Below are 13,052 nucleotides of genomic sequence, written 5' to 3'. Positions count from 1 at the left end.
AAAATTTGATTTAATTGGACATGACAGCACACAAGGGCACCCCTGACCCGCTGCCATGTTTGAAATGTTAAGGATCCTGAAGCTTATTAGAGTTAAGGGGCTGAGCAAATGTGCATTGTGGAGTTAATCTAATTATTCTCCTAGGAGCAGGATAATGTGGAAGTGGGCACTGCCAGTAAAACAGGCACAGCTAAACTGACCTCATGCAAAAACACAGGTAGTGCTGTGGCACATAACAAGAACAGTTTCTGGAGAGTGTGGGTATTTGAAAATAAAATAGGAATAGTTTTGGTAAATTCTGGCACCTTGTTTTTTAATCTGTAACAATTCCACGAGGATTTGCAGGCTTTCCACCTTGTTCTGTAGCCTCCTGGATGTATTCTCATTTATTTCCATGGGCTCAGAAGCTACAGGCAGAATTATTCATCAGCATGTTACCACAGGTTAAAAAAAAATGAGGTCACTATGAATGACTTAAAAATTCCTCCTAAAGTAAAATTCTTAGAATGTAAAATTTAAAACAATAAAACTTCCAGTAGCAAAGAAAATGAGTGAGAATACAAGGTTATTAACAGAAATTTATACTTAATGGTATTTCTGTTTCAGTGAAAATACAAACACATTTCTCTTTTGCCTATAAATTTCCCCATTTGGAGAATGGAGAAAAAATGCTGTATGTTACTGACGTAGTATTTATGCCCACAACTTCTAAGTGCCTTTTGGCCAGCAAAGCTGCAGGGGTCGTACAAAGGAAAGCAGTAGTGTCAGTTGCATTTCACAAATGGAAAACTCAGGAATAGAAAGATGTAACTTACTGAAGCCAGGAACATAACCCAGCCAAGCTCTTTGGATCAGTAAATGGGCCAGGAGACGTACTTAACTGGGGGACCGTAGCTGCACCCTCTGGAGATCCAGCCTTCCTTGTGTACGGTCCATGCTCTGGCGAGGCGGTGGGGCCAGCTGCAAGTGCATCAGGTGGCGTGGTTAACAGTAAGTGTACTGGAGACTTTTCTCGGTATCTCTCCTCTCTAGAGACCTTCCTAGGGGAGGATGCAACACAAGTGGCGGCTGAGAAGATGGATGCACCTCCTAGGAGACAGCCAAGGAAAAAGCAGTGAGCACACACCAGAAGAGAAACCCCCATAACAGCTTTGATGTTATCTCTGTAACTGTTCAAGTTACACTCTTCATCCTTTCCATTAGCAGCCAAAGCAGCAGGAGATTACAACCTCTTTGCAAAGCATGCTTGTTTCTGTTACAGTGATTGTCATGTGGAGGACAGCCAGCAAACCTGCCCAGGAGAAAGCAGGGCCTGCTATTTTTCTGCTGGCCACGCACTTTTTGTTTCATTCCCACACAGCCTGATGGGAGTTATCACAGCTGCTAACAGGCCAAGACTCCCTGCTCATTACTGCTGGCTTGGATCTCTTAGGTATAAGCAGCAGAAAAAACAATGTTGCTTAGACAGGTCTGCCACTTCCCTTCTTTCCAATAACTTACTGATAAGTTCTGAATTCCTGGCAGAAAGCGAATTGTCAGGCCAAAGAGCCAAGATATGCACAGATATGCAATCATCAGGTTATCTAACACGTTTTCATATGAATGGTGCACAGTCTGCGTGTCAAAAAAAACCCAGTTGCATGCAACTACTGAGGTGAACATTTATTACAGGTCTTCTCTTTTTCTCCTGTAGCCTATTTCTTTACTTAGAACAGCCCTTCTGGGACATCTTGAAAGTAGTTTGGAGGGTTTCTAACAGACTGCCCTTGTTCGACTATTTCTTGACTCTTCCGTGTAAAAAACGCTGCCTACAGCTGTTTTGGAAGCTGGGAAAAATTCCTGGATGCTGCAGTAGGTTTGCTAGGAGGCTGACAGGAACTACCCAGGACATCTTCTTTAATACTCAGAAACCTCAAAAGAGGACATACAGTAGTTACCCGTCAGGACAAACAGGAGTTCTAGCCTATCTCTGAAGCACAGTGACTTAAATACTAATAGAGAATAATTCAATAGACCAGCATCTGCAGGAAATTTTCACAGAAAAATCTATGGGCAAGGAAAGAAGGCAGCCAAGATGTCAAACCCTGATGCTCAAAGCCATATCCTTACATACCTTTCCATTCAGGTTACTAAATTCATGTCGCCATGTTTTAAAAGTTGCTGATGACCCAGTACACAAAAGGCAATAAAAAGAATTTGCAGTGACCTGATTTCTCGTTCAAGCACATCCATGTTTAGATACCTGTATACAGGATTCAGGAGCCTAGGTTTAGGCACCAAGTATTTGACAATATAATCCATACCAACTACACAAGACTATTAATGGATAGCTACTGTGAAGATACCCATTTTAGGTGTGCTGGCATTGAGCTGCAAGGAGCTGGTTTGCACAAAGAAACAGGTTTTGAAGTAAATGCAACAGAGTCTTTGTAACAGCACCTGCTAAGAGGCGTTTGAGTAAATGACCTAAGAAAATACACTGTGTTTGGACTGTATTGTTTTAATATCATGTAATGTTCCAGTCTGACATTGATATGGCTCATTCATCCTTAAATGCGGCCAGTGAAAACTTACCAAGGGATGTAAAGGGCAAGGTAACGTCTTGGAACTGAAGATCGGCAGTGTGTAAGGATGAAGGATCCCTGCAAGCAAAATGATAGCAGAACTTGTATTCTGGCTGTCTGATGCCAAGTTTTGGTAATGCTAGCTAGCCTCCGTAGTGAGAATGGGAAGCTCTCATAAGTAATCTCCAGATATTATACATGGAAATTAAAAGCAAACAATGTAATTAAGTTCCAGAGCTTGCACTTAGAGGGATGAAAGTAACATCAGAGCTTTGGTTTGTAATTCCCAGGAAGGTTTTAACATTATGAACAAAGGAATGCAAACAAGCTCCGGACTGATGCTGTATCAAAAAGCCCTAGAAACTTGATTCCCAAATGAGTACTTTATGAAGCAGGTTACTCAGCTAAGTGAAAGCATTTCTCACCGTCCACAAGGATCCTTTTCCATGATGCTTTCAGGAGCAGAGTCTCCAGCTGCAGTCTCCCTGCATGGAAAAACATATCACTGTCAAAATGACAGCAAAAGCTGAGCCGGGGGGATTGCTACAATTCACATTTGTATTTGTATCACTGTAAAATTGTTTTATGAGTTCCCTAAAGAAAGTCTATTGGAGTCGCAGTTAATTTAGATTACTGAAGTAATGGATATCTGTGGGAGATAAAGGACTAGATTTGTTCTGAATACTGGCTAGTCATAAAGATGGGGAAAAAAAGACACTGAGCTATTTTACTCCAAATTTTTAAATCCGCTTTGTACAACAACTCTATTTCTCACAGTATTTGTATCATCCTACTATATTCAATTGATCAACATCTGTTTCTGTGTTCTCATAAATTGTACATGGTCTGACACACAAAATCTTGCAACCTTATGTAGAAAATAAGTTTCTCCTACTGCCACCATAAACAGAGAACACAGGCAACAATCAGATAGTACAGGCTGGCAAAGGACACTTAATTGCCTTGCCTCCAGAGGACTCTTGTTTATGACAGCCAAAGGCAAGCTATGAAGAGGTAGTACATTTACTGCTCAAAAAATTAGACAGACCGACCAACTTCTGTGCATGGATCCTTTTCCCAGTTGTGAAATAGAAGCTGCTATATTTAAACTGTCAAAAATTTGCATGTTGATAACAGGCAGATCTTTGGTTCAATAAAAATGCGTGGGAAAAGCAGAAGAACCCAGAATACTTTGGATATCGGGACTGAGGTGATTTTGTTCCATCAGTAAGTATTATGGGAGAAGCACGATGGTTTAAACAAATTTGATCATATTCGAAGTCCCTGAATTATATTTTCCTTTATGAAATATCTTTATGTTCTGGATTAGAAACACCAGAATTTGTGCTGTATTGATTTTTCAAATTCCTGTACTGCTGCCATTATCATTTGTTTGGTAAAAATGTAATCTTCTGCTTCAACAGTGAGATAAGGGATATTGACATAAGGCAGAAAAAGAAGAAAGGAGTTCTAAATGAAAATAAAAGCAGAAACACCAAAGAGCAAACAATAAAGGCAAACAGTGTAGTCACCTTCTATTTCCCTGCCATGTAAAGCATCTGAGAAACCTGGCACAAAACAGAAGCTATGTAAGCTTCCAGATTATCTCAAGTTTACTCATAAACCCAGCTTTCTTGCAAAAAGGCACCCTATACTGCTCCTGAAGCACAGAAATGGCCAGTTCCTAGTTTTAGAAGGCATTACAGGTGCACAGCACACAACAGCAATATGCACAGTGTATTACTCTTACGATGCGTTCCTCATGGTTGCTAAAGGTGATTTTCTGCCACCATTGCTTTCACTCTTGCCAGGATCCACAGTGGGTACGTCACTGTCTGAGCTTGTTAATTCTTGAAGAATCCTCTTTAGATCCTGCAATGGTTCTTCCTTCAAAACGCCTGGCTTGGAAGGCATCTGAAATAAAATCATTATATTACAAAGTATTCTCCTCTACTCTTGTCTTACCAGCTAGAAACAGGCTGGATTTTTTGTAATTTTAATTAGGAAGCATTGGAGGACAGATCATGGTAACTGGAAGACTGTCAAAACACTCTGTGAATACGATTGCACTCTTATCGGTAAGGTTATCCGACAGAAACGTCCAGTCAAATATAATGGAGGGAGAACAAAGCTACCATCTGCTGTTTCAATAAATGCTGTCAAAGGGTGTGACAACAGTTTCAAGGTCAAAAATATTAAAATAAACCTTTAATTATGAAAGCTTTCACACATCCAAATACAATCAGTATTCAGAACCAATAATCTTTGCTTGTGTGACCACCTTGTTTTCTCCTTTTTAACCCAGGTATTACTGTACAGAACACAGGCACAGTCCTGGAGACAGAAATAGTTGTATTTCAGGGTGTTTTCTAGGCACCCATTTCTGTAACAGCTGAGCTGTCTCCAAATATAAAGCATTTCATTGTCACAGCCGTACTCTGAGATGCAGTGCAACATTATTCTCATTTTACTGATCAGGTCTTATGGCAAAGGCCTGGTTCAAAGAATCCTTTATTTCTGTGAAGAACTGGATTTTCCAGATTACTCAGCACTTTCCATGTTCAAAGCACTGCTCCCAATGACTTAGGTTTCACCTGTGGATGGAGCTGATGAGAAACATTTTGCTAATGTGTTTTCTTCGGAAAAAAGGTAATTTCCGATAGGAACACGGTAGTTTCAGCAGAGCTTATATGGAGAACAAGTCCTCAGCTTCATAATGTGCCAATGTGATACTGAATCAGACCAAAATCCTTCTTTGCCATATCCCAGCTAAGGAACCAGACTATTGACCAGGTAGGGTCTCTGTCTCCATGCTGAAGCATCTTCATTTTATGCAACAATCAATCACACAGGAACCAAGAAGATTCAAGTAGACCTTGAATCAAGTTCTCCAACAACCAGTTAGATCCTCACCAGAGCACTACATGAAAAATCTGTTTTTATCCTCGGAAGCATAAATCTATTAACTCAAAGAAAAGAGAATGGAAGTGCTCAATGCTGCAGGGACTTGACAGGATTAGCTCTTTTGTGCCTTGATGGAAACATTTGTCACTATAACAGAAAGTAAAACAGACAATACTGCTGAGAAATATCTGCACTGGCTTGTAGTCCCATACAAATTTTGAGGTAAAAATTGATGAAAAAACCTCTACTAGTTTCTATGGGAGACACATTGGGTCCTTTTTGGAGAATTATACAAAATCCATACAAAAAAATACTGGAAAAGGCTTTTTTTCATGTGTGTGAGAGAGATTTGAGTCTATGTGTTCAGTAATGAAAAATTAGAACAGCACTAGCATCTAATTTAAATCTAAATGTAGACAACCAAAAACAAAAAGAAGGAAGGACAAATGCATCTTGTAGGATAAAACTGGTCAAAATCAGTTAAGATCAGCTTGGAGAAATGTTTAAGTATTAAAAACTACTCCAGGTCAATCAGCTGATAGCATTTATCGAGAAATATGCACAAGTCTGTTTTCACTGCTAAATACAACTGATTTACACCAAGTCACACACTAGAAAAACAAACCTGAAAGCCAAACTGCTTACAGGTCAGTACCTTCAATTTTAACAGTTTATAAATGCTATTGGTGACAGAGGTAAGATAAAATCCTATACAGTCCATAGAATTTTTTATTGTCCCATTGGTTTTCAGTTATATTTTGCAAATGGAAGAAAATCTGAAAGACCATAATGCATGAGAAGCCTCAGAAAATTATTTCACCGTTGGTGGTAAGAATTCCCTATCGGATACTACTAAATGAGAGGCTCTGCTGTTTAGAAATTCCACATTATTTTTAATCTTTGGAACCTCCCTGTTTCCTGTGCAGTTTCCCATCTTGAGGCAGGTACTCACATAAGAGGCAGAGCTGGCCAAGTTCTGGAAAGGTGGCATGGCAGCAGAGGGCAGATGGGAACGAGGCAATCTCTGCCACAGCCTGCCTGGAGCCGAAGCCAATGAGTAGCCTGGTCCCTGCAGCTCCTGCAGGAAAACATCAGTCAAGCAGAATAAGCAAGTGAAGTTACCAGAGTAAATGAGTATAGAGAGCATGGCCTCTGAAACAGGTCATCTCTGCTAGTCAAATCTTCTATAACATGCAGCAGTCGATTCTTGAAGCACTTCCCAGTGTTTCTTAGGTGTGCTCAGACATAATAACCCTTTTAGTGACTGAATTGGGTGCAAGAGTGGCAGCTCCATTTACCTTCAGAATTTTAATGTCTGCTCCAGAACCATTCAAGTGGAGGACATCTAAAGGCCACCACAAAATTAAACTGTTCCACAGTTCTCGTGCCTTTTTTCCCTGCCTGGGTAAGAATTTCTTCCATCGGACTACGAGATTCAGTAGATTTAAATTTGGAATATAACATTTAACTTCTCACTCAAAACTAGCAACTGGCACAAGTCACTATAATTGCCAATAATGTCCAGTACCTGAAGAGGCTACAAGAAAGCTGGGGAGGGGCTGTTCACAAAGGCTTGTGGTGATAGGACAAGGGGCAATGGGGATCGACTGGAGAGGGGCAGATTTACACTGGACATAAGGAGGAACTTCTTCACCACAAGAGTGGTGAGGCCCTGGCCCAGGTTGCCCAGAGAAGCTGTGGCTGCCCCATCCCTGGAGGTGTTCCAGACCAGGTTGGATGGAGCTTGGAGCCCCTGATTCAGTTAAAGGTGTCCCTGCCCGTGGCAGGGGGTGGCACTGGATAGGCTTTGAGGTCCCTTCCAACCGAAACTACCCTATGATTCTATATAGCTGCACAGATGCCAAGTACATCTCTTCCTTTTTCTGCCCCAGATGCCTGTGACTGTATTTCCTTTCCTCTTGCTAACATCTCTCCTTGACTCTTAAAATGGAATGATTTTTCTTTTGTGCTGCCTAACTAATTAACATAATCAAATTAAACTCTGAGCCCTTGTTTCCAGCCTGTATGTAGCTTTAAGGTTCCTGGGTTTATTTCAGACCTGAAAAAGGATGCGAGTGCCCAAAAGCTTGTTAGAGCTTTCTGTCTTCTAAGTTACACTAGTATCAGGCATCCCTACAGACCCTATCTCTCTAATTCATTTTTCATAACAATGCCATGAACATTTCTAGCTTTTATTTGCCAAGGGCCACAAAATGTTGAAGCAACACTGAAACTACAGCTTCACAGCTGCAGCATTCGCTCTGATATTCCTGTAGGTGTATTTTTGTTGCCCTTACTATAAATAACATTTTAACTGAAATGATGGACATGACTTGTGCAGCTATGAGGTATTTCACATAAAAAAGGCCTTCAGAACACGAACTTTATCAACGTATTCGCAATAAACAGGGTTGAACCTAATGCTAGGACACAGAGTAAATGCATTTAACTTCATACCCATGCTTGTCTATGATGTACTCACCTTTACATCTAAAGTATGCTGCAGTCTGAGGCGCACGGTTTCTTGTTCCTGACACTGGATTATGCACTGGCATTCTGCAAATTGCAGGCATGCCTGTGAGAGGGGATAGAAGGGGCATAAAATAATTTTGCAAACTTCCTGTGGATTACACTCTTTCCAATAAAAGAAACAACAAGGTACACATACAGACACTGTATTTATTTACTGCTATCAACATAAAAATACTGCAAGATGACCAGGTGTTTTTCTTGATACAATTACAAAAGTCATTGACCGGTTTTATGACCCTAGTAGCCACAATATGCACACCATAATATCACAGCAGGGAGCTAATCTGTCAGGGACACTCCTAGACATACTGAATGCCTGGGATTAGAAAATTCAACTGTGCTAATGAGGCAAAGTGATACTCAATTTTTAAAATGAATGGTTTATAACTTTGTTGACCTGTCTTTCTCAATATATACTCTCTTCTCTAAGAAGTTTACCGTTAAGAGGTGTGAGAAGATCTAATAATAGAGCCATTCATCACTGAGTATTTATCGGGGTGGCAAGAAGGAGAGGTGAAGCTCTAGACCAAAGCATGATGGGAGAGAGACAGAACTTTATGATCCAGACTGCTTTTCTCTCTTCAGTTTTAAAATAAAACCTGAGTCTTGTTCTGTGCTCCTGACTGCCACCGAGGCACCGGCAGGCTCCCTGAGGCACTGTGGCTGCCTGGTTACAAGCAGCAGCTTTTTGAACATGGAACTTTGACTCTTTATTGATGACCAAGGTGGCCAATTACACGTTATGGTGTTTATACAGTGGCTGCTCCACAATGTTATAAACCAGGATCCTGTGAGATGACACAGCACAACCTTTACCAATCTCCAAGCACTTTAGTGAACCAGATGCGCTAGCTTTCAGCAAGCACCTGCCTCCACTGTCTCCCCATAGTTCTGCCAGTTGGCTCGTAGTGTGCACAGCAATGTTACAAAGAACGGTAATTTCTCAGCATCAAGCATTTAAACTAAGGAACGCTGCATCTGGGAGGGGGCATCACCATTACTTTCATTTATTTTTGAAGTAATTAAGCAACTTGAGAAAGTCACCTAACACAGAAGTTTATATCTTGAAAAGTCAGAATCATGAGCAGCTGGAAAGTACTATTCTTTCTGGAAAAGCAGCAACTCACTCATAGGGCACATGGGATTTCTGTGCTAGTCAGACCAAAACAAAGAACCTAGCCTTGAGTCAGGTATGTCAGCAGCAGAAACTTCAGCTGACAAAGGAAAATGTATCAACGCAACGCTCTTATAAACTTCCCTCACCCTGAGAGACCCATGGCTGGCTAACTATGGTCCCAGGAAGGGCTGAGTGTGGACAAGGATGCTCAGTCAGTGTGTGTCCACACTCACTTCCAGTGGAGCCCGTGTTGTACGGAACAGTTGTCTCTCTCTTCAGGGAAATGTGTTGTGCCCAGAGCCAGTGGAAGGTCTGGAAGGTCAATCTACTGCCTGGAAGATCCAGCTGCTTAAAATTTCCCACAGTCTGTACTCCCCTGAGCTAGTAATGAGTAAATCAAGAATTCTCTTAGTGAAAATAGAAGCCTTTTACCACTAAAACCATAGAAAACAGTCCTACCTATAGACATCTCCTCTGCCAAGTATCTTACAGTACACATGACTAGGACACACTAAATCCAGCCAAGGTAAGAGGGCAGATGCTTCCTCTTCTCAACTGACTGTAGATGAAAGCAGTCAGAAGTCTCACTTAGCTGAAAACTCTCTAGAAGTACCTTGTCAATGGCTTTCTCCATCTTAGACACTTTTGCTTTCAGACGTTTGTCTCGTGACCTCAGAATCTCCAGTTCCCCAGCAATCTTGTTTTTTTCTGCTGTAATGTAGCTCAATTCTTGGCTTAGTTGACTGTTTTCTTCTCTGAGGTAACCCTTCTCCTGAATTTCAAATAATGACAACAAAGTACAAGTCAGGAATTTGTAACTACCCATATTATAAATACTTGCTTTCTGCAAGTTCATTTCTCTTTGAAAGATCTGAGTTAACCCTTTCAGAAGCTCAGCTATTGCATCTTGCAGCAGATGAATCTTTTCAACAAGAAGATAGGCTTTATAGAGAAAAGTACAATTGGACTGCTTGTAATAAAATAACATCTCTGATTTTAGATCCATTTTAAAATTGGAATTTTAAGCTTCAGGACGCATAGGATCCTGAGCCAGTAAAGGAGGGGAACAGGTTATAGTGAAGAGATATAAGCGATCATTTGATAAACTCCAGCTATTGGAAGAATGGCAAAGAAAAACCTCCACACGCTAGACAGATCTTGACGCACAGGGTTTACAACCAGAATTGCAAAGAACCACCTCAGAAAACAAAGTGGACCAAATTTAGAAGGATATAGGTGCCTTATTTGCCATTTTTAAAAAAGAACTGATATGCAGGAGCATGATTCTCACTGAAACTTGTACTGTTCTTTCAGGGAGAACAGATATAAAGTAAATTAAATAAATATAAATACATAACTTCAAACCTGTCTCTACATGGAGGTCTAATTAATGCTAGCAGGAGGAGAGAGAAGGTGCCTACTACATCAAATAAAATTCTCTTTGGTCCTTTTTGGCCCAATTGTGCTTTTGGCCATGCATTTCTCCAAAGAAAAGTTTCTCTAGATACAGTTAAATACTTTCACACAGAGCTCTTGTGACCTTAACGGCATTTGTCAATGCCTCTTCCAAGAATTTAATCTTGCTTTGTAATGCATCTATCTGTCCTCTCTTGGCTGTGATCTTCTTCCGCATTCCCACTGCAATTTTCATAGCTGTAAAAGACAAGGTTAATTCTCAATAAAGAACATTGATAATGCATTCTGAGTTCCAAGAAAAGATGCTAGAAGTCAGTTATCAGCAATATGTTAAGAGTCAGTAAGCTGAACCAGGATCCTACAGTCACTGATGTGTCCAAACCAGCCATCAGAATCAGCTGGGGTTTTGTGCAAAGGCACCAGACCCTTCGGACACTTGAGACAAGAAGACAAAATTCCCTGGAAATCTGCATAAAGATCACCTGTGAGAACTCAACTCCTGGTTTAAGTTTTATAGTATGTAGTAAATGGTAAAATAAAAATATGTTGTCATCTGCAATATTGTTTATTTAGTTCACAAAATATGTGGAATATTATTACATCGTCTATCAAGGGATTAATACTTAGAAAAATTCTCTTGTTAAAAAAACAAAGTGTGTGAGTTTGGGGAAGTTCCATCCATAATTACCATGGCCATGGGATCCCTCCATAGTCTTTAGAGCAGCCCTGGTTTGTTCCAGTTCACCTTGTGCAGATTTCAACTGTTTTTTCAGTCGGTTTGCAGTATTTTCCATCTCCTTAGTTTTATCCTGGTAATCCCTCTTCAAATGTTCAAATCCTGCTGGTGAGAGTGAGTAAAGATTGAAATTACAGTGACAAAATTCACCATTCTTCTAGATTAAGATTACGGATCTGTTGCCTGCTCCCTTTTTAGGAGTACTAGGTACACAGATAGTGAAGACATGAAGCAAATAACATCCACAGCTAACAAATACTCAAGCAGTGGTTCATTGTTCACGTCAGCAAAAGCTGCCGTTTCACCAGAAGGAAATTAGTTCTTTGGTTGCTTGCCAAAGCAACAGTTCAGAAACGTGACAGAAATCCACAGTTCCTGCTGCTAGAACTAACTGCATATGCTGAAAGTTAAGGCTATTAACAAGACAGCATTTTGCCCTGTCCACACTTCTCTCCAGCCACACTCATAACCAGACTTAAGTCTGAACTGGTCTCATTTGTCAAGCATCCACAGCTCTGCTTCTCAACAGTTTCTTGTACCTTTCAACTCCTCTTGTGTCACTCACACCACTACAAGCCAGCCAGCTGTGTGCTCAGGCTCTATCCACAGCTCAGAGCCAATTACTCTGTGGTCCTTCTTGTACCTCATTAACCCTGACAGCCTTACACAAACCTAGAGCAGACCTTCTTTGGAAAATCACAGCTTCCATTTAATTCTTACAAACCTTACTGAGCCTAGAAGGAGAGCTGAGTTGCGAAGAAACAGATGTTACCAATGGGTATTTTATGGGTACAGGGGTGTGTAGAGAACAAAGCATGTGAACGGTGCCATCTGTCTGGCTGCAGTGGAGATTTAACAGAGGATCTCCCTGAAGTTTGGTGGTTGCCTTGCATCCAGCCCCTATTTTTATTTGTTTTAACTTAAATATTATCATCATCAGATTCCCCACACATTAGTCGTGCAGACAGTGCTTGGAGTTTGAAAAAACTTTGGAGCAAAACTACAACAAAGCAGAAACAAAGATGCACTGTAATTTGACCACTGACCATTAATGGGATCCATTAGTGCTCTGAAATAATGGTCAGGAAAAAGTGTTCTGGTTTCCATCCTGTGATTTACTGGATCTGTTTCTTTGGTTGCCAGAGTCAGGCAGTTTAAGTATTTTTGCACAGAGTAGTGAGAGACTGTCACAAAGATTGTATTCCCATCATTCTTTGCCAGAATCCCAAACCATGACTTAGCTCTCCAAATCCAGCTGACCATCCTGCGCTGGCAGGGAACCTCCTGCTGTACCAGCAGCCATATTTGGATTCAGCAAGCAAGCTGCTCTGCTATTTTTAACACCACCCCCATTTAGCAGTTATCAGAGCTGGGCTGAGTTGAGGCTGCCTACCTGCAAGGCCAGTTAGTTCGCTCCGACTGGCTTGGAGTTCATTCAGTAGCTGGGCTTTTTCCAGTTTCATATCTTGAAGTGCATGGAGCCTCTCACTGCATGTGTTTACCAGTTTAAGCTTTTCCAGTTCCAGCTCACTTAGTCTGGCCACCATTTCATAGATTCTGGCTTCTTTCCCATCCTTTGCAATCTACTTACATAAAAAAACAATAGTTATTATGGGTAATATGCATAATTATACATAAAATAACCACTGAGATGTGCAGACATCATCATTACTTTAAACCTCAGGTGTCAGAAATCAGTCGGGGGTGATAAAGAACAACAGAGTAAAAATTGCTAATCCAGGCAAAAAAGGTAAACCAGAACCTGATGTGATGGCTTCACAGC

At 40.8% G+C, this 13,052-nt stretch overlaps 1 protein-coding gene across 1 annotated transcript in view; it reads right to left on the bottom strand.

Moving 5' to 3' along the window:
• Nucleotides 1-13,052, bottom strand: part of CCDC158 (coiled-coil domain containing 158) — a 52,886-nt gene that overhangs the window by 25,126 nt on the left and 14,708 nt on the right. Inside the window, 10 exon segments of the mRNA XM_054066179.1 lie at nt 306-407; nt 877-1,089; nt 2,575-2,642; nt 4,315-4,478; nt 6,421-6,546; nt 7,951-8,043; nt 9,731-9,889; nt 10,658-10,770; nt 11,222-11,374; nt 12,663-12,852. Coding sequence (XP_053922154.1) covers nt 306-407; nt 877-1,089; nt 2,575-2,642; nt 4,315-4,478; nt 6,421-6,546; nt 7,951-8,043; nt 9,731-9,889; nt 10,658-10,770; nt 11,222-11,374; nt 12,663-12,852 — 1,381 coding nt within the window.

This window comes from Cuculus canorus, chromosome 4 (assembly GCF_017976375.1).
Source record: "Cuculus canorus isolate bCucCan1 chromosome 4, bCucCan1.pri, whole genome shotgun sequence".
NCBI lineage: Eukaryota > Metazoa > Chordata > Aves > Cuculiformes > Cuculidae > Cuculus > Cuculus canorus.
The sequence above is the reverse complement of the archived record's forward strand: the minus strand, read 5'-3'. Positions and strand labels throughout refer to the sequence as shown.